Below are 22,260 nucleotides of genomic sequence, written 5' to 3' on the forward strand. Positions count from 1 at the left end.
GTACAAACTGGGGTTGTTGTGTTTATCTTTAATTTGGCCATGAAACCGTAATTAATCCAATAACACAGAACGTAACTGCGAATGTCACACGAACTTTACCGTCCGATGTGGTGTGTAGCCTGATTGTGTGAAAGCTGAGACATGGTCTGTGGTGGTCTGTGGTGGTCTCAGGTGGTCCTAAAACGGCCACAGTAACGCAGCCGTTTTTTTTTAAACATACATGCAGCACCAAGCGCGTTTAACTCCCGCAGCTCGGTCATGTGGACGTGTCGGAATACTGTTTCACGCTATGGTTTGCATTAAATAAACCAATAAAAGACCGTGTTTTACCGTCATTATGGGCTGTTACTGCGGCAGCTCGGTAACTGTTACCGGGCTCAGGCCAAGGCCTGATGTATAAAACGGACGCGCCTAATTAAAAAACATTCCCCTTTCTTTGTTCCTGCTCAGCAGTCTACAGTCATCCGCTGATACTGACCTAAAAAGTTTGCTGCTGACTTTGAGGTAAGTTAATCATTCCTTTCGATATCTGTACATGTTTGATCAGGTATCACAAATTATTACATTTGTTTAAATTATTACATTTATTTTTAAATATTTTATTCAATTTGATAATCAAATAAGCTTGTTGGTAGAGGAGTACAGACGATTTTAGTTCTGTTAAAACAAATTACCGTTAGCGTTTTCTCTTTGATTGTCTTTAAGTTAAAAACAAATTTTGCCTCTCCGCCAGGGCCAGCCTCCTACACCTCCCCGCCAGGGCCAGCCTCCTACACCTCCCCGCCAGGGCCAGCCTCCTACACCTCTCCGCCAGGGCCAGTCTCCTACACCTCCCCGCCAGGGCCGGTCTCCTACACCTCTCCCCGCCAGGGCCAGTCTCCTACACCTCTCCCCGCCAGGGCCAGCCTCCTACACCTCTCCGCCAGGACCAGTCTCCTACACCTCTCCCCGCCAGGGCCAGCCTCCTACACCTCTCTGCCAGGACCAGTCTCCTACACCTCTCCCCGCCAGGGCCAGTCTCCTACACCTCTCCCCGCCAGGGCCAGTCTCCTACACCTCTCCCCACCAGGGCCAGCCTCCTACACCTCTCCCCGCCAGGACCAGTCTCCTACACCTCTCCCCGCCAGGGCCAGTCTCCTACACCTCTCCCCGCCAGGGCCAGTCTCCTACACCTCTCCCCGCCAGGGCCAGCCTCCTACACCTCTCCGCCAGGGCCAGTCTCCTACACCTTGCCCCGCCAGGGCCAGCCTTCTACACCTCACCGCCAGGGCCAGTCTCCTACACCTCGCCCCGCCAGGGCCAGCCTTCTACACCTCACCGCCAGGGCCAGCCTCCTACACCTCTCTGCCAGTGCCAGTCTCCTACACCTCGCCCCGCCAGGGCCAGTCTCCTACACCTCGCCCCGCCAGGGTCAGCCTTCTACACCTCACCGCCAGGGCCAGTCTCCTACACCTCGCCCCGCCAGGGCCAGTCTCCTACACCTCTCCGCCAGGGCCAGCCTCCTACACCTCTCCGCCAGGGCCAGTTTCCTTCACCTCTCCCCGCCAGGGCCAGTCTCCTACACTTCTCCGCCAGGGCCAGTCTCCTACACCTCTCCGCCAGGGCCAGTCTCCTACACCTCTCCACCAGGGCCAGTCTGTTACACCTCTCCCCACCAGGGCCAGCCTTCTACACCTCCCCGCCAGGGCCAGCCTCCTACACCTCTCCGCCAGGGCCAGCCTCCTACACCTCTTCGCCAGGGCCAGTCTCCTACACCTCTCCGCCAGGGCCAGCCAGCCTCCTACACCCCAGCCTCCTACACCTCTCCGCCAGGACCAGCCTCCTACACCTCTCCCCGCCAGGGCCAGCCAGCCTCCTACACCTCTCCCCGCCAGGGCCAGCCAGCCTCCTACACCTCTCCCCGCCAGGGCCACCAGTCTCCTACACCTCTCCCCGCCAGGGCCAGTCTCCTACACCTCTCCCCGCCAGGGCCAGCCTCCTACACCTCTCTGCCAGGACCAGCCTCCTACACCTCTCCCCGCCAGGGCCAGCCAGCCTCCTACACCTCTTCCCGCCAGGGCCAGCCAGCCTCCTACACCTCTCCCCGCCCGGGCCAGCCTCCTACACCTCTCCCCGCCAGGGCCAGTCTCCTACACCTCTCCACCAGGGCCAGTCTGTTACACCTCTCCCCACCAGGGCCAGCCTCCTACACCTCTCCCCGCCAGGGCCAGTCTCCTACACCTCTCCCCGCCAGGGCCAGCCTCCTACACCTCTCCGCCAGGGCCAGTCTCCTACACCTCTCCGCCAGGGCCAGTCTCCTACACCTCGCCCCGCCAGGGCCAGTCTCCTACACCTCGCCCCGCCAGGGCCAGCCTCCTACACCTCCCCGCCAGGGCCAGTCTCCTACACCTCTCCGCCAGGGCCAGCCAGCCTCCTACACCCCAGCCTCTTACACCTCTCCGCCAGGACCAGCCTCCTACACCTCTCCCCGCCAGGGCCAGCCAGCCTCCTACACCTCTCCCCGCCAGGGCCAGTCTCCTACACCTCTCCGCCAGGGCCAGCCTCCTACACCTCTCCGCCAGGGCCAGTTTCCTACACCTCTCCCCGCCAGGGCCAGCCTCCTACACTTCTCCGCCAGGGCCAGTCTCCTACACCTCTCCGCCAGGGCCAGTCTCCTACACCTCTCCACCAGGGCCAGTCTGTTACACCTCTCCCCACCAGGGCCAGCCTTCTACACCTCCCTGCCAGGGCCAGCCTCCTACACCTCTCCCCGCCAGGGCCAGTTTCCTACACCTCTCCCCGCCAGGGCCAGTCTCCTACACCTCTCCGCCAGGGCCAGTCTCCTACACCTCTCCGCCAGGGCCAGTCTCCTACACCTCGCCCCGCCAGGGCCAGCCTCCTACACCTCTTCGCCAGGGCCAGTCTCCTACACCTCTCCGCCAGGGCCAGCCAGCCTCCTACACCCCAGCCTCCTACACCTCTCCTCCAGGACCAGCCTCCTACACCTCTCCCCGCCAGGGCCAGCCAGCCTCCTACACCTCTTCCCGCCAGGGCCAGCCAGCCTCCTACCCTCTTCCCGCCAGGGCCAGCCAGCCTCCTACACCTCTCCGCCAGGACCAGCCTCCTACACCTCTCCGCCAGGACCAGCCAGCCTCCTACACCTCTCCGCCAGGGCCAGCCAGCCTCCTACACCTCTCTCCGCCAGGGCCAGCTTCCTACACCTCTCCCCACCAGGGCCAGCCTCCTACACCTCTCCCCGCCAGGGCCAGCTTCCTACACCTCTCCCCACCAGGGCCAGCCTCCTACACCTCTCCCCACCAGGGCCAGCCTCCTACACCTATCCACAAGGGTCAGCCTTCTACATCTCTCTGCCAGGGCCAGCCTCTTTCACGCCCTTTTTTTAGCCATTTTATCTAGACTGGCCTCTGTTGTTTTCCTCTGTAACCAACCTCTTTCACCACTTCTTTATATCTTTACTTGCTCCATGTCTGCTATAGGGTGAACATTCTTCTTCTAAGATTTCACCCACCCTTTGAAAGGTCATGACCCCAATAAAACTGTGGGCTGCAAATATTGGCTGATTTGGGCCAACCAATGACTTGGTCAGACTCTTAATGGGACAGTAGTGCCAGTACTCCTCTGGCAGCAGACTCATTCTTATCATGTATTTTCAGTGTTGTAATTGTAATCGCTATTACAATTTCTGTGTACATCAAAAAATCTAGATTAAGTCTAGGAGAAATCGCTAGATTATTCAATTACTATAAAATAATCAATAGTGACAGCTCTGTTTTAAATAAAGTTATTACTATGTTGGATAGACGAAAACAACTTTTTTTTTTTTTTCCTGCTTTCTTGCTGCAGCACCATTCATTGCATGGATTTGTTCAATTTCATCAGCAGCACACTTGGTTCAGTTTAATGTAGGGTTGGCTGAAGCAGGTACTGGATGGTATCTGTAAATAATGGGCTTCCTCAATGAGAGCTGAAAAAAAGGTTGTAAAGATTGTTACCGTTCAGTTCACCGTTCAGCTGTCGACCGCAGCAGTGATGAACTGTAAGAATTTTAAGTGATTTGAATTCCAGAACATGGATTAGAGCCCAACCAATATGAAAACTGTGACTGATACCAGTAATGATTGTTAAGAGGCTGGAAATTATGTTAACACTTAACAATATTGGCTGGTATTATTTTATATTGTAGTATTTTATATTGTATTGTTTTATACTCCAATTCATTTTAGTTGAACTGTGCTTCACTGATACAGTTGTCACTTCTCAATGGTCACACTTTGTGACAATTTGACATTGTAAAACTCAGCATGGTAGTATTTAGTATTCAGATTGCCAGTTACCTTTCATTATTGTGATGACATGAGCAGAGTTTATCAGTCTATCAGTGTTAAAGTCTCTTTTTTATGTCAGTTTATTACAATTGAAAGCAAAGCAGCTAATTATCGCTTCTTTAATGGCAGGATTTTTTGCTGATAAGTCTACACCTCAGTAATGGCATTGTATTTTTTCTTGTTTAAATTCATTTTTCAAAAAAAATGCTGTGTTGAAAACATAATGACATTCAATAAACCTTTTTTTGAGGTGTTTGGTTTTATATTTCCCTTTTTGAATTCACAGTTTTTTGAAAACATTCATTATTAATGATTTGTGAATAATTATGTGGGATATGGAGCTGTTGTTGACTCTGGAACGGATCCGGTGCAGATGCAACAAGTCAGGGCCGGATCCGTTCCAGAGACAGCTGCTTATATCAACTTGAGCTTGGAACTCTTCTGAACTGGGTCTGTGCCACATTTGGGCCAGATATGAAGATAATATTCAGACCTGCACCAAGTCAGGGCCAGATGTAACGCTGTTCTTTGCTCATCTGGGCCAGTTTTGAATCTGTTTTGGCGCAGATCCGTAAAACAGATCAGTTCCGGTACTGGGCCGTTGTGCAAAAAGACACCGGGCCAGCTCTGCTTTGCGGATCCGGACTGGATGCAGCGCTACGTTTGGCCCTAATCAGGCGCAGTGTACATTTGTTGTCTGGGTAGTGACTCTGCAGTTTTGACTGGTCTTGTATCTGGTTCAGTTTTTGGTTACGACCAAGGTATCAAATACAGGGTGTTCTAGGGGGTTCTAGATGGTGCTGGACCCCTACTTAACCTCTTGGACCCCCTATATGTCTCAAAATAAAAATTCTGGGGAGTCTCTGTAAATAAACTTATTATGATGTTGTGCCGTCTGTTGGGGGAAAAATAGATGCTCAAATACAAATTCAGGGAAAGCTCATTGTTTATCAGCTTCTGTCTCTGGTGCTCTTAACTAATGAGAGCTGTAGCACTGCTCTGCCTCAGGGTGGCGCCGTAGCAGACTGGTTCACCCAGTTGGTCCTTCCTAGCCTAGAAACTGTAACTCTGCCCGGATTCCTCTGAAACACTTTACAATGAGCTGCAGCAGATCTGTAAATCTGAAAACTCGCCCAGTTTCCCAAGAGTTTGGAGTGAAGAGTGACTGTTCCTCATTTCTCACACTGAAGACAGAAGAGGAGACGAGGAAGATCTCAGTTACTGTGAGGAAGAGCGCAGAACCGCACTAGAACAGAGACTCTACAGAAGAGGAGACGAGGAGGATCTCAGTTACTGTGAGGAAGAGCGCAGAACCGCACTAGAACAGAGACTCTACAGAAGAGGAGACGAGGAAGATCTCAGTTACTGTGAGGAAGAGCGCAGAACCGCACTAGAACAGAGACTCTACAGAAGAGGAGACGAGGAAGATCTCAGTTACTGTGAGGAAGAGCGCAGAACCGCACTAGAACAGAGACTCTACAGAAGAGGAGACGAGGAAGATCTCAGTTACTGTGAGGAAGAGCGCAGAACCGCACTAGAACAGAGACTCTACAGAAGAGGAGACGAGGAAGATCTCAGTTACTGTGATGAAGAGCGCAGAACCGCACTAGAACAGAGACTCTACAGAAGAGGAGACGAGGAAGATCTCAGTTACTGTGAGGAAGAGCGCAGAACCGCACTAGAACAGAGACTCTACAGAAGAGGAGACGAGGAAGATCTCAGTTACTGTGAGGAAGAGCGCAGAACCGCACTAGAACAGAGACTCTACAGAAAAGGAGACGAGGAAGATCTCAGTTACTGTGAGGAAGAGCGCAGAACCGCACTAGAACAGAGACTTTACAGAAGAGGAGACGAGGAAGATCTCAGTTAATGTGAGGAAGAGCGCAGAACCGCACTAGAACAGAGACTCTACAGAAAAGGAGACGAGGAAGATCTCAGTTACTGTGAGGAAGAGCGCAGAACCGCACTAGAACAGAGACTCTACAGAAGAGGAGACGAGGAAGATCTCAGTTACTGTGAGGAAGAGCGCAGAACCGCACTAGAACAGAGACTCTACAGAAGAGGAGACGAGGAAGATCTCAGTTACTGTGAGGAAGAGCGCAGAACCGCACTAGAACAGAGACTCTACAGAAGAACAACTGATAAAACAAACATTTACTGACACTGAAGCATCAGCGCCACTATGGAGAGAGAGTGAGCAGACAGACAACACGGGACCCCTGAATACCAGGGGGGGTTTCACACTGGTTATGACGCTGCATTCTCTGGCCTTGTTTTTAATTGATCTTGGATTGTGTTTTTTTTTATTTGGGTTGTATTTGAAAGTGCAGCAGCTTCAGTCTTTTCAATGTTTAAATATACATAAGGCTACACGATACATACATAAGATTATCAATCAAGGTTGACTTTGGTGGGCATCCTTTGTCAGAAAGGCAGCTTTTGTCAACTTCACATCACGTCTGTAATTTAACAGATTTTTCTCACATTATATTGTGTCATTATACTTTCAAGTGAAGTGACGTGTTATGACAGCTGGATTTATTGATCAGTGTACATGGAAATTGTGTGAAACCGTGATGAAAGAATCCTCAAAGTACCAAAACAAAGAAAGAACATTCAATAACTAAATACTACAACAGAAGGAAAACATGGACATAAAAATTTTGAACACTAACAAGGAATAAGGAAAACAGGGCCTGAGAACACAAAACACCCAGAAAACTCAAAGCACACAACCAGGGGTATACATCCAAACACTGATGACAATGAACCCCTGAGAACACTTAATAAGGGCAGGGCCAAGAACTAGGAACAGGTGGAGAGTGTTGACATGGCAGGACAGGGGAGGAGCTAAAACCAAAACAAAGGCACATGGAGCAAGGAAACAAACTAGACAGGGGCAGAAACAAACCAGGAAATCCCTGAAACCATGAAGGTGAAAGCTAATTGTAGTTCTGTCATCCTGTCTTCTGCAAATAGCCATTGGCTGACTGCCTGATAGGTCAGCACACTTTCGTATCAGTCCATATGTGTATCCTCTAGTCTTCCCCAAGTTGATAAATGAGGGGAATTTGGCCCCATATTTATACCCCAGTAAAGTAAGCAGTATTTGATGACTGTGTAACAGTTCTTGAATGGGAACACTGTCTTTGTGACAATTTCCATAATGCCTTTTAAGAGACATGGATGTGTTAAAAAAAAGTTACTTGATAAAATTTTTTGTTTTGTCAGATAAATTTGCTTAAATTAATAGTTACATTTCTCTCACATTTTGTTTAATTTAACAAAAATCAAAAGAAAACTGTATAAAATGACAGCTTACCTTCACTGAGATGCACCAAGCGTGGTCCATCAACTCCCAGAGACTTCAGCTGTAGTGGCGGAGTTATGTTTATGTGGGGGTACTCTGCAAGTTCCTTACTCAGCTGAACGTATGTTTTCTCTGGACTTATTCTGAAATTACAGAACGATAACCAAAGAACACCACTAAAGAACTCTGTAACTGATACTGTAATGCGCAGTAATCCTATTTTATGGCATCACACTCAGGTCTAAATATTTGGATGTGACTAAAGCTATTGTTATTTTTGCTGTTTACCCCAGCATATCACTGCTGTCTGAATAAAACCTTGTATCTCCATTTTTGTCATTTTTCAGTTTTTGACATAATTTGAAAATGTCTATTGCCTTTTACATTGTCTGTAAATTTCATGATAAATGGCCCAAAATGAAATGAAAAGATGTCTGGTTTCACTGACTTACATTAGAAGTAAAAAAAAGTTTTTTTCTTTCTCCTATAAAGTTACTATTTTGGAAATACAAGGTTTTGATCCGGCAGCGATATTTAAGTAGAAAGTAAATAATAACTATGAGCTCACAGGGCAGACTTTCAGCTTTAACTTAAGGGTTTTTATACCCAAATCAGGGGTGTTTCAAGACTACTGGTTACATCCAAGATGCCTCTGCTGCTGCCCCCTGCTGGTCTTTTGTGTTTTTCTTTCTTTCTCTGTTTCCTAGGTGGAGCTGTTTGGATCACCTGATCTGGAGGGACTGATGTCAGCTGACTACCGTGGGTGCTGTGATTGGTGGCTCAATGAAGATTCTCCCTTTAAAAAACAACAGCCATGCAATACAGTTGGCCTGCTGTGTTTTCACCATGTGGTCCATAGCGGTCTCTAGGGAAGTTGTGTTTTTTGCTGCTCTCTTAATGTTGTTGTTCACCTGATTTCTAATGTTTGTACTAGTGATTGAGATTAAATGGTGTTTAGATTTTATCTATTACATCAATACACGTACTGTATTGACTGTTCCTCAGCAATATAACTTAGAAGTCACGACTATGTAGGGGTGGGTGCCATTTATTTTGAAATATATATATATATATATATATATATATATATATATATATATATATATATATTAGGGTTAGAGGTTTTTGTTTGTTATTTTGGTTATTTTGCTGTCAGCCCACCCTGAAGGCAACACCTTTGTGACTGTTTGCCTTTATGCATAATACAACCTGTTCACTTGAGCATTAAATCGGTGTGCTGGTCTATTTGCTTTTATGTAGCTACCCCATTTCCCCTGGACTAGACTAAATCCTGTGTGGACAGTACAAAGGGGTCGTAACATACTTGTTAGACTGGGGCACACACAGAATTAAGCGGGGTATAGCCTTATCACTTTGCTTGCCAATTAGTCGTAGGTGCACAACTGCATCATAGCTTTCTTTTTGACTTTTCTGTGATTTTAGTGGGGCACAGCGACGTTCTCCTGGGGCATGTTCCTTGTGAAGTCGTCTCTTGATTCGTGACTTTGACACAGATACACCTTTCTCCTGGAAGATGTTCTTGATCTGTTCAGCCGTTATGAAAGGAAGGAATGCTTCCATCATCCAACATTGTTTTCAGGGTCTTCTGAGCCTTAAGGTGTTTCTAAGCTGACCAGTTCATCCTTTCTTTTTAAGAATGTAACAAGCTATTTGACTTTATACTGAGAGTTAACCAAAACATATTCCAAATGCAAAAGCCACACCGTAAATTAACTCCTATATTTACATGTAGGTAAAATAACACACCTGGCCGAAAAACAGCTGTTTGTCTAATTACGAAATGGGGAGAAATGTATGAAAATGGTTGCACTTTGAGCTCATAGCCATTCTTTCATTTCAACTCCAATATGCTGTGGTAGACAGATAAAGTAATTACTTCTGTCTTTTGTCAACAGCCAAATATTCATGGAACTACTACACATTTTTAATGATAAAATAAAATTTGCTGCTAATGTATTATTTTGTTTTGAAAAATGATGGTAACACTTCAGTACAGTGGGGATATATGATGGTCTTATAATGCCCTTATTAGCTTATTTGTAAAATATAGTAATAAGAGCATTACATAGGCAGTGTAATGTCATCTTTTACTAAAGTGTTACCTGACTGTTAAAATTATTAATACCTGGCACTCGACCGGGCAGCATCATATGAAATCCAAAGTGGGAAAGTATCAATTGATGGTGGCAGACTCAGCAAAATCTTCTCAACATCAGTGGCTCTTTGAATTGATTCCTCTCTGAGGTTCTCCTCAGTGCAGTTGGGGATTTTCTCACCCTCTGAAGGAATTGATTGTTTAACACAGTGATGGAGTTTTCATAACTGTAAACAGTAAAGTTCAGGATTTAAACAGAGTTTAATCTCACCCTTTATCTTCTCCAGAACATACTCCCTGTCAAAAACCTCAGGCACTCCTGGTACTCGTACAGGCTCAGAGAAGCGCTGGCCTGTCGACTGACCCTTCAGAGATACTGGAGCATAATTTTCATGCTCTGAGCTCTCGAGCTAAAGAGACAAACATTGCACAGGTTTGCTCCGTCTCTTGATTCTTTTCAACCTAACAACCTAACAATTCATAATAAAGAACTTTAACCAAGTCCAACAAATATTTTGGTGCACATTTAGAGATATTATCAAGGAATATTCCTTTTGATTTTATCTGCAATATGAACTATCATGGGCCACAAAAAAATATTTTATATATATATATATATATATATATATATATATATATATATATATATATATATATATATATACACAAACAAAAACGCAGACTAACTTTGCAGACTCACTTTGCTCTGCTTTAATCTTTAGCTCAGCTATAGTTTTTCTCGCATCTCCAGCAGGAAACTTTTCCACTAAAGTAGAACAGTTTCTTTAAAATGTTTCTCACCATTTTACTGTTCATGAGGCTGAAATCAGCTTCTTGTTTATCAGTTTGTTTAACCTTAAAATGGCCACAACAGGACAGTAAAAGAGCCGCATTTAGCTCCGGAGCCACGTTGCTGACCCCTGGCCTAGAGTGATGCATCAGATCATTTGCCGTCAGCAAATGGATTTTATTTTTGTTCTCAATCATTCAGAGTGTGATGCAGTACTGTGCTACAACATGATACAGTCGTCTTTTTGTCAAGCAACAGTCCAGATCATTGGTCGCCAACCTTCCTCCTGGAGATCTAGGCAAAGCAAGGCAGGTTTGGTGACCACTGGTTTATTTTATTAAATTTGTAGGCATCATGCAGGCCAGCAGGTGGCAGCACCACCAGAAATGCACAGTGCAAGCTGACTATCAAAGAATGGAAAATGAAGCATTTTCACCAAGGTGAGAAAGGTGGATGATCAGCGTTGGGTATAGCAAATATAAAGTTTAATACATTTTAATGTGCTCTTGATTGCAACCAGCTTTATTTAAGTAATCGAAACTCTAGATTAATATATGCAGCCTCATGAAAGAAACACCAGCAGAATAAATTAAAAAGTCAATAATTACACTGTCTTACCTTTAAAACAAGAAAGTAAAGCATAACTGTCTAAACAGACTATACAAATGTTTACCTTCTCCTGAGATAGAAGGTAGGCCCAGCAAACAGGTGAATGCTCAAAAACATCTCCATCCTCAATGATCTTGTCCCCGTATCGTTTAGTAGGGCTTGGCAGCAATTCCCTGAAGAGGAAGTACAGCCCTTCAACAACAGAAACCTAGAAAGATTGGAAAGACATGAATCACTGATGTTTTGTCTTCCATCAATTATTGTTTTGTTAGAGATGTTTGTCTTTCAACAGTTTTTGACAGTAATATACCTTCTGGATTCTTGTAATAGCTGTAGCTCTACAGATGAGCTGGTACAGACTTTGAGCCAGAGCATTGCATCCACTCAATTTCCGAATGTGTGCGATCACTTTCTTGAACTCATCTCCAATATGCCTTATTTTCTAGGAGACAAAAACACAAGTTTGCTTAAACTTTGTCTCTCAAGCCAGAAATTTGACCACCATGAGGGAGTCTGGAACATTTAAAACCTAACAAGAAAGTGCTATTTGAAAGATGTGTAATAAACAAACAAACAAACAAACAAGCACAGATAAACCCACAGGAGACATTTGTTTTAATATCCAGTGACTATCAACCCATCTGCTACCTCTGTGACAGTAAATTTGCAGAAAAAAAATAAAACTTTGTTGTTTGCTACCCCATAAATGGGCAGAAACTGCTGGTGGGCCAGACTTCCTCATTTCTATAACTGAAGAATAACTTGTTTGCTAGTTTGCTTTGGACTGTAATAACCCTGAGAATTTGAGGGGTTGGCTGAAACGAATATTAAATTAAGGGAATAAAAAATGTTTGTTCTTTACTAGACATCACAGAACCAATAGCTTTAATAGTTGCAAACAGCACATACTGACACAATGATGAGGTAATAAATAGTGAAAATTAAAACTGATTTGTTGGATTTTTTAAGTAAAAAGAAAAAAAAACCTATTTAATCAGTATTTGTGATGTAGTATAAACAGAGCTCCTCCCATTAGACACTGTTTATTTTATAGGTGAGAACAGTTTGGCTTCAAACTACTTTCTAGACAGAAGTGCAACTGTTTGGAGTCAAAATTGTACCAAAGAAAAAAGGATTTCTGAAACACAGAATGCATTAAAATGTATTTTTCAGTCAGTAATGCACTGGTATTGAAGACATTGATTTCAATAAGTAAAATTGATTTTTTTAATTTTAGTGTTCAGCTTAGTGTGTCCAGTTTTAATTTCAGCTAAGCATCACTGATAAATTACTGACTGATATGTATGTAGATCTTATGTTTGATCTAAGATATTACTGGTTGATGAACTGAGCTGAATAAAAAATTAAAATTATAATATAATAACATTAAATATCATCAGTAACAGGACTTACAATGGCTTGCAGTGTTGAGAAGAAGATGCTTAGGCCCTTCTGTGATTGTGGAGCTGAAGGTTTAATGTCACAGTAGAAGACCTCATTCAAAGATGATGATAAATCATGAAAAGTGGACAAGACGAAATGCACTGTTTCATCTTCAGAGATTCCAAGATCATTTAGTGTCTCACCACAATTCCTGTAGTTCTCATCTCTGTTGAAAAGAATTGTCCAAAAATTACAACTGTGACACAACAAGGAACTACAAAACCAGTTTGCAACACATTACAAGAAAGTTTAGACTGGAGCAACTTAAACTAAAGTTTTCTAATCATGATCTAATCATGCTTGAGCATAAACAGAGCATCTAGGAAAGGCTGAGTCCTTTATGAGTGAGGATGGTGTGATGGTGTTTCCCAGCAAGACAGTGCAAGGATTTTATATATTTCACTCTCTACAGTGCATAATATCATTAAAGGATTCAGATCTGGAGAAATTTCCCAAAAAACCAAAGCTGTCGCCTCAGATGACACTGCATTAAAATCTGGCATGTTTCTGTGATGGAGATCATCGCATGGGCTCAGAATGCTATGACAAACTGTTGTCAATACAGAAATACAAAAACACATCCTGTCAGCATCTGTCATGGTGTTGGGGGGGGGGTATCAGTGGGTAACCTGCACATCTGTGAAAGCTCCATTAACACTGAACACATTTTAAAGGAACATATGCTGCCTTTTAGATGCCATCTTTTTCAGGGATATCCAGAGGTGTAAGTAACAAATTACATTTACTCTCATTACTGTAATTGAGTACAGTTTTCCCTGTAATGGTACTTTTTGGAGAGAATTAAATCATAGTACTTTTACTCTCACTTGAGTAAATTTTACTGAAATACTTTTACTTCGCTAAAAATAAATTATGAGTGTATCAGCTCAGAAACCAATACAAATGACGCGCAGTTAAATTTAAAAGATTCACCAATGAAAAAACAGCAGCTCCAGCATGAAAAACACCACAGAGATGTCCAGTTTAGTGGAGAAGGAAATAGGAGAACTGAACCAGCACACAGGAGGAACTGACCATCCAAACGGTCATCTGTGTTCATCTATGTTTTCTTCAGTTCATAGTTTAACATGACCGGGTAGATGGAACTCGTTAGCCTGGGAGGGCAGTCCATCTAAGGGAAGGAAAACCCTGACAGAAAACCACTGAGGGGGTGGTGCTTACACTGCACCATGTCTAGGTGGAGGATCTGCTTCAGGCGGACAACGGCAAGAGGGCGGAGGAGACCCTAGACGTTTTCAACGGCCAAGTGTAAGGGACCCTTCAAATCAGGAGTGGAGCCCCGAAGGCGGACCAGTGTGCAGTGCTAACTGACTCCGGCAGCTCCTGCAGCCAACCTGGTGCCAAACGTATTGCTTCGCATTCCTTTGGATTACACTGGTGAGGCCGAGAGGGGGGTCTTGACGACTGGGCAACCCAGGACCTCCATATACTTCGCCCAGGCTTGCGCCCTGGAGAGGTCACTCCAGTGCCGCTGCTTTAGCAACAGAAACAACACGGGAGACAGCAGTTACGAGTTATAAGCCTAGAGCATATTGGCGTGAGCTCGGGCGCTACGGGTTGTCTCCGACGGTGGGAGGGATCCTTGCGTCCCACTGGTCAGCTACTGCCTGCCTCAAACTGGGCAGCCCCCGGCCAATAAGGTGCTGACCCGTCACGGTCTACCTGCTTCATTGGGTGCTTGGAGCTCAGGACAAAAACCGAAGAGCAGATTGTAAACCGTGCACCAGGCAAAAAAGGAAGACAGACAAGAAAGCCGCCAGCGCTGAGACTGACAACCTGGAACGTCAGGACCATGTGTCCTGGCCTCTCTGATGACCTACAACAGATCGACGACGCGAGGAAGACGGCAGTCATCAGTCGCGAGCTCAAGAGACTTGCTATTGACATCGCAGCACTGCAAGAAACCAGACTTCCATCAAACGGCGGCAGCCTTAAAGAAAAGGACTATACATTCTTTTGGCAAGGAAAAACCCCAGAGGAGCACCGTGTGCACGGCGTAGGTTGTGCAGTTAGAAACTCTCTACTGCCTTCAATTGTACCGCCTTTACAAGGCACAGATCGCATCCTTTCTCTTCGCCTCACAGCCACCTCAGGTCCCGTTAACATCATGAGTGTCTATGCCCCTACACTATACTCTTCAGCAGAAGCGAAGGACGAGTTTTACGATGAGCTTGAGACCGCCATCAAGAAGTTCCCTGTCAGTGAACACTTGTTCCTGCTCGGTGACTTTAATTCACGGATTGGTTCCGATCACATCTCCTGGCCCCCGATGCATCGGCCACTTTGGTGTCGGCAAACTCAATGAGAACGGGCAAAGACTCCTTGAGCTATGCTCCCTTCACGACCTCTGCATCACAAACACGTTCTATCCCACAAAGCCCAATCACAGAGTGTCCTGGCGACACCCCAGATCGCATCACTGGCACCAGCTGGATCTCGTCATCACCAGAAGAACGTTGCTGAACTGCGTCCTCTCTACACGCAGTTACCACAGCGCTGACTGCGACACAGATCACTCCATGGTCGCCAGCAAGGTGCGTCTTCAGCCCAAGCGGATCCATCGATCAAAGCAAAAAGGACAACCCCGAATCAACACGGCCAAGACATCAGTCCCTGAACTGCGAGAACGTTTTGCAAACGCCATCCAAGAGGCCCTTAGCAACTGCCCAACAAGCAGTGTTGAAGAGAGATGGAACCATATCCGTGACACCACTTACAAGTCAGCTGTCGACTTGTTTGGCAAGAGGGAAAAGAAAAACCCTGACTGGTTTGAAGCCGGAATTGCGGAACTCGAGCCAGTCATTGCATCCAAAAGAACTGCCCTACTTGACTACAAACATGACCCCTGTGAGAGGACACTTGCTGCCATTAGAAGGGCCAGAGGTGATGCCCAGCGGATCGCTAGACAGTGCGCTAACAACTACTGGCAGAACCTGTGTCAAAGCATCCAGCTGTCTGCTGACTGCGGCAACATTAGAGCTATGTATGAGGGTATGAAGAAGGCCTTCGGCCCTAGCGCCATCAAGATCGCCCCGTTAAAATCGACCTCCGGCGATATCATTATCACCGACCGTGGAAAGCAGATGGAGAGATGGGTAGAACACTACCAAGAGCTGTACTCGAAGGAGTCCATTGTTACAGACACAGCGGTGGAAAATACGAGCCCCCTGCCCATCATGGAAGAGCTTGACATCCCACCCACCACTGAGGAGCTCAGCAAGGCCATCGACTCTCTTGCCAGTGGCAAAGCTCCGGAAAACAATGGCATCCATCCCGAGGTCATTAAAGCAGGCAAACAGTCCAGCCTCCTCGATCACCTCCACAAACTCCTGCTCCAGTGTTGGGAGGAAGGAACCGTGCCTCAGGACATGCGAGACGCCAATATTATCACGCTGTACAAAAACAAAGGCGACCGCAGCGACTGCAACAATTATTATATTGTCGGGAAGACCTTTGCTCACGTCGTACTAAACAGACTGTGGTTGCTTGCAGAACGCGTCTACCCAGAGGCGCAGTGCGGATTCAGGGCTGAGAGATCTACTATTGACATGATCTTCTCGCTAAGGCAGCTGCAAGAAAAATGCCGCGAGCAGAGACGCCCCTTGTACATTGCTTTCATAGACCTGACCAAAGCGTTCGACCTGGTCAGCAGGTCAGGCCTGTTCACACTCCTGCAGAGAATTGGATGTCCCCCTAAGCTTCTGAGGATCATCACTTCATTTCACGAGGACACGCAAGGCACTGTTCAGTACGATGGCTCTTCCGCTGAACCCTTCCTCATCAAGAGCGGAGCCAAACAGGGCTGTGTTCTCGCCCCAAAACTCTTCGGCATCCTGTTCTCCTTGCTGCTGCGCTATGCCTTCAGTCAATCTGAGGAGAGAGTCTACATTCATACCAGAAGCAACGGCAGCGTGTTTAATCTCACGCGCCTCCGTGCAAAGACAAAAGTGCGGAAAGTTCTCATTTGTGAGATGTTGCTTGCCGACGATGCCGCCTTGACAGCGCACACCGAGGCTGGCCTTCAAGAGCTCATCAACTGTTTCTCCGACGCTTGCAAAGAGTCTCGCGATCAGCACCAAAAAGACCAAAGTCCTAGGTCAAGATGTCAGCTCGGCACCCTGCATCTCCGTTGGTGACTGCACTCTTGACGTGGTGGAGGATTTCACCTACCTTGGCTCCACCATTTCCAGCAGTCTCAACCTGGACACTGAGCTGAACTCCAGAATTGGCAAGGCCTCATCAGCAATGGCCCGCCTGTCAAAGAGAGCGTGGGACAACTCCATGCTAACCATCAAGACAAAGATTACTGTATACCAAGCCTGTGTGCTGACCACTCTGCTGTATGGTAGCGAGTGCTGGACTCTGTACTCCCGCCAAGAGCGCAGACTCAATACATTTCACCTCCACTGCTTCAGAAGAATCCTAGGCATCTCCTGGCAGGACCACATTCCCAACAAAGAGGTCTTAGCGTGGGCAGGAACCCCCAGTATGTTTGCTCTGCTCACAAAGCGACGCTTGCGTTGGCTCGGCCATGTGACCCGCATGCAAGACGGCAGAATACCCAAAGATATTTTGTTTGGCGAGCTTGCCGCTGGCTCTAGACCCACAGGAAGGCCCAAACTCTGCTACAAAGATACGTGCAAGCAGGACCTCAAAGCGGGTGGCATCGCATAATCAGGCATTGAAGCAGTGGCAGCAGACCGCAGCGCCTGGAAACTTGTCATCAAGTCAGCTGTTAAGATGTCAGAGCAGGGGAGAGAAGAGCAGTGGGAGGAGAAAAGGGCACGCAGACGTGTGAAAGCAGAATCGGCACCTGCAGTACCAGTAACCGACTTCACTTGCAGCACCTGCAACAAGATCTGTCGCTCCAGGAACGGGCTCTACAGTCACAGCCAGCGCTGTAGTTCAACCACAGACTGATACCCATGGCGCAATCTCCATTGTCTCCCGAGACAGATGGATGCCAACAAGTTTAACATGAACTAAAGAAAACAGCGCTATTATCAGCGGACAAAATGAAACCTGCTGAGATCCGCTCTCACAGCTCTCGTTAGTCGAGCTAAACAGGTACCGTGTGCATGGTTTCCTTTTTTCTTTTAAAATGCTTCTGTCTATTAAACTTGAAATATGTTGCGTATATTTTATTACAGTGTCTGTGAGCTGCTTTAGTGAACAGGTGTCGCCCACAGCCTTCAGTTTACCATTTATACAGCCTAGTTTAGCTGCTGGTGTGGAGATAAATGGTCGTTTATAGCTGTCAGACAAGAAATCTAGTCTAATACAGGCTCTTCATAAACTCTGAGCAGTGATTCTGTCGTGGTGTCGTTGACTGGCCTGATCTAATCTCTCCTCCCCGCCCTCTCTCTCTCTCTCTCTCTCTCTCTCTCTCTCTCTCTCTCTCTCTCTCTGTCTCTCTCTCTCTGTCTCTCCCTCTCTCTCTGCCTCTCTCTCTCTCTCTCTCTCTCTGTCTCTCTCTCTGTCTCTGTCCCTCTCTCTCTATTGCTTCTCTCTCTCTCTCTCTCTCTCTTTCTCTCTCTCTCTCTCTCTCTGTCTCTCTCTCTCTGCCTCTCTCTCTCTCTGCGTATGCGCGGGTGTGAGCGGTAGAGTGAGTGGAGCGCGGTGAGCGTGAGTGCGAGTGGTTGGGGTTTTGCCAAACTTTTTTTCTCTGTTGTTGCGTCGTTGTCAGTCTGTATCTGTAGTTTGTTTGAGTGAGTGAGTAAGTGAGTGAGTGGTTGTGTGTGAGTGAGGTGTGGTGGGGTGTGTGCGGGGCTCTGGCCCGCGGGGAGTCTGTTACCGGCGTTTTGCTGGGAGCATGGCGTCCCAAAACCCCAGGCTGTATGAAAGCCTCTCTCGCCAGCATGGAGTGAAGGTGGAGTGCCGCGCGAGTGTGGAGGAGTGCTGTTTGGCGGCGGGGAGTGCTGTCGGGTACAATAATGTTGTGTCTGCTTCGCGCATGAACAGCGCTGTGGTGATGTTCCTGTCCACTGTGGACAAAGCCAACGAACTGGTGCAGAGTGGGCTTGTGATTAATGATCAGTTCGTGTCTGTTCTGCCCCTCAGTACTCCGTCCAAAAAGATCATTCTGTCCAATGTCCCCCCGTTTATATCTGACGAGCTGATCGCTCAGGAGCTGTCCCGGTTTGGAAAACTTGTCTCCCCCATTAAAAAGATCCCCCTCGGCTGTAAATCGCCCCTGGTGAAGCACTTAGTGTCGTTCAGGAGGTTGGTTTTCATGGTGCTAAAAGATGGTGAAGACGAGCTGGACCTGTGTTGAAGTTCAGAGTGGAGGGGTTTGAGTACACGGTGTTTGTGTCGTCTGACACCAACATGAAGTGCTTCAGGTGCAGCCTGACCGGACATCTCGTCCGAGCCTGCCCTGAAAAACTCAGCACTAACGCTAATGATGCCGTGAGCGTGGAGCATCCGGGGCCTGCCGCGGCTGAGCCCGCGGTGGCCGTCCCCCCGCGGCTGCTGCTCGGCCGGCTGCGCGGGACCCGGCGGCTGCGGCGCCTGCGGGAGAACAGCCGGCTGCGGCTGTGCCAGCCTCGGAAATGTCTGCTGGGGTTGCGCCGGCCACGGACGAGCCTTTCCCGGTGGCGCTAACCGGGGAGGAGCCCGCTGTGGACGAGCCTGGTGGTGAGGAGCAGGAGCGGGGGATTCCTGACCTGGGGGAGCAAGATAACCAGGTAAGGGACAGCGGGACTGAGGTCAGTCTAGCTGGTACAGCAGTGGAGGCTACAGTGGAGGTGGAAATGGAAGAAGAGACTTGTTTTTAAAGTTCCTCATAAAAGAAAGAAGCGGAACCGAGGGAAGGGCACTAAACAGGCCAAAACAGACAGCAGTGCGGTGAATGAGGTGGAGTCTGAGAGCGACGGCTCTCTGTCTGACTTGGGCTGGTCGGTGTGCTCGCAGGAAGAGAACATGGCTGTGCTCTATAAAGTTGACGATATAAGAAAGTTCTTGCGGGTCACTAAAGGCCAAAAGGGCGTCCGTGTTGAAGAGCATTTCCCAAACAGTTCACAGTTCATTCATGACGTCAGGCATTTTAGGAGGGAAGGGTCCTTCACCGCTTTAGAAATCTACAGGCTGAAGAAGATCCTGACCAGACTGAATAAAATGAGCACTGAGGATGAGGTCTGACACTTCCTGCCCTCTCTGGTTCAGAATGGCCTCTGTTTTCAGTGTTTTTTATCTATTTTATTTTTTAATGGGTGATGTCAGAGTGGCGAGTCTGAACATTAATGGGGCGAGAGACTGTGGTAAAAGGGCAAAGCTATATGAGTTGGTGAAGCAGAAGAGACTTGATGTTATATTTGTACGGGAAAAGCATAGTGACGTCCGTAACACTGCAGACTGGGCTAAAGAGTGGGAGGGGCTTGCCTTTTTAAGTCATAACTCTTCTTCCAGTGGTGGGGTGGCTGTTCTTTTATCACAGAGTTTTACTCCTTATTTTTATTCAGTGGAAGAAATTTTAAATGGCAGACTTTTAAAAGTGACAGCATGTTTTGAAAACACTGTTTTTGTTTTTATTTGTGTTCATGCCCCAACTGGGGGGTTGGACAGGATGTCCTTTTTGGACACTCTGGACACCGTAATTGCAGGTTGTGGTTCTGATGAGTTTTTAATACTGGGCGGGGATTTTAACTGTACAGCAGACAGCATGGACAGGAACCATATAGAACCTCATGCTGTGTCCCGTAAGAGATTGTGTGCGTTGCTGGAGGCCCATGACCTGTGTGATGTCTGGAGGAACTTCCATGGAGGGCAGAGAGAGTATACCTGGGCACATTCAAGAGATAACACACTCTCATTGGCAAGGCTGGATCGATTTTATGGTTTTAGGTATCAACTTTCTGCTTTTACACGCTGTCTTATCTCCCCAGTTGGTTTTTCAGATCATTGTATGGTCCAGTGCACAGTAAGGAAATGTAACGTTAAGCCACAGAGTGCATACTGGCATTTTAACACTGCGCTTTTAGAGGATGCCAATTTTAGAGAGTCTTTTACTTTTTTTTGGGATGTTTTTAGCTCAATGAAAACGACTTTTAGCTCCCTGCAGCAGTGGTGGGACATAGCTAAAATACAAATTAAAGTATTCTGTCAGCAGTACACTCTCAATGTCACAAGGGACATAGCCAGATCTCTCAAAGCTCTGGAGACTGAAATAGTGGCGCTCCAGGGTTTAGCAGAGGCCACAGGAAATCGGGGGCATATTGAAGCTCTGAAAACTAAAAAGAATGCATTGGCTGACCTTTTAGGCATAACAGCACAGGGGGCGCTGGTCCGCTCACGTTTCCAGTGCGTGTCGGAAATGGATGCTCCTTCAAAGTTCTTCTTTGGTCTTGAGCGCAGAAATGGACAGAAAAGGTTTATGCATGTTGTGCATACAGAATCAGGGGATCTCTTATCTGAGCCTTCTGAAATTCACCAGCAGACAATCAGCTTTTTCTCAAAGCTGTACGAGAGCGAGTGGGCAGAGGCACGAGAGGTGGAGGAGGGATTCTTCCGTGACCTCAGCCAGCTCACGCGAGAGTCTGCTGCAGTGCTGGATGCAGATATCTCTCTGGGGGAGCTGTATGAGGCTCTCCAGGGCATGGAGAATGGTCGGGCGCCAGGTATTGACGGTCTCCCTGTTGAATTTTATAAAGTGTTTTGGTCAGTGTTGGGGCAGGATGTACTGGATGTTCTCCAGAACAGCATAAGGGAAGGGAAGCTTCCGCTGAGCTGTCGGAGGGCTGTTCTAACCCTGCTACCCAAGAAGGGGGACCTAGCTGCACTGAAGAACTGGCGCCCTGTCTCTCTGTTGTGCACTGACTGTAAGCTGCTCTCAAAAACGTTAGCCTCGAGACTGGGGAAGGTGATGGAGCAGGTGGTTCACCTTGACCAGACGTACTGTGTGCCTAGAAGGTCAATTTTTGACAATGTATATCTAATTTGTGATGTTTTGGAAGTCTCCAGACTATTGGGCTTAAAGACTGGTCTCATTTTTTTGGATCAGGAAAAGGCATTTGACTGGGTTGAACATTGCTATCTGTGGAAAGTTCTGGAGAACTTTGGTTTCAACCCAGGTTTTATAGCCATGATCAAGGTTTTGTACAGTGACATTGAGAGTGTACTCAAAGTTAATGGTGGTTTATGTGCTCCTTTTAAAGTGCACAGAGGTATTAGGCAGGGCTGTGCTCTGTCTGGCATGCTGTACTCTCTAGCTATTGAACCTCTGTTGTGCAAACTGAGAGACTGCATCTCTGGTTTGTCTCTCTCGCTGTTCTACTCCACTGTGTGTCTCAGCGTATGCAGACGACCTTGTTGTGATAGCAAGTACCCAGACTGATGTGGATGTTTTAGCTGGAATTTTAAATGATTTTAGGGTTTTATCATCTGCAAAAGTAAACTGGACCAAAAGTGAAGCAGTTCTTCCAGATGGGTTGATGTGGAGAAGGGGTGGTTTTAAATATCTGGGGGTGTATCTGGGGAACAGTATGTGTAGTGCACAGAACTGGGATGGCATGGTTGAAAAGATTAAAGGATGCATCAGTAAGTGGAAATGGTTAGTCCCCCAGATGTCCTATCGGGGAAGGGTGCTTGTTATCAACAACCTGGCTGCATCATCGCTCTGGCATAAACTGGCCTGTGTGGACCCCCCACC

At 47.0% G+C, this 22,260-nt stretch overlaps 1 protein-coding gene across 1 annotated transcript in view; it reads right to left on the reverse strand.

The window, feature by feature from the left end:
- LOC118812751 overlaps positions 1-22,260 on the reverse strand; it is a 53,985-nt gene that overhangs the window by 20,147 nt on the left and 11,578 nt on the right. The window contains exons 7-12 of the mRNA XM_036577866.1: positions 12,564-12,759; positions 11,461-11,592; positions 11,215-11,358; positions 10,023-10,161; positions 9,782-9,935; positions 7,648-7,778 (exon numbers count right to left, since the gene is read on the reverse strand). Coding sequence (XP_036433759.1) covers positions 7,648-7,778; positions 9,782-9,935; positions 10,023-10,161; positions 11,215-11,358; positions 11,461-11,592; positions 12,564-12,759 — 896 coding nt within the window. The remainder of the gene's footprint in view (positions 1-7,647; positions 7,779-9,781; positions 9,936-10,022; positions 10,162-11,214; positions 11,359-11,460; positions 11,593-12,563; positions 12,760-22,260) is intronic.

This window comes from Colossoma macropomum, unplaced genomic scaffold (assembly GCF_904425465.1).
Source record: "Colossoma macropomum unplaced genomic scaffold, Colossoma_macropomum, whole genome shotgun sequence".
Taxonomy (NCBI): Eukaryota; Metazoa; Chordata; class Actinopteri; order Characiformes; family Serrasalmidae; genus Colossoma; species Colossoma macropomum.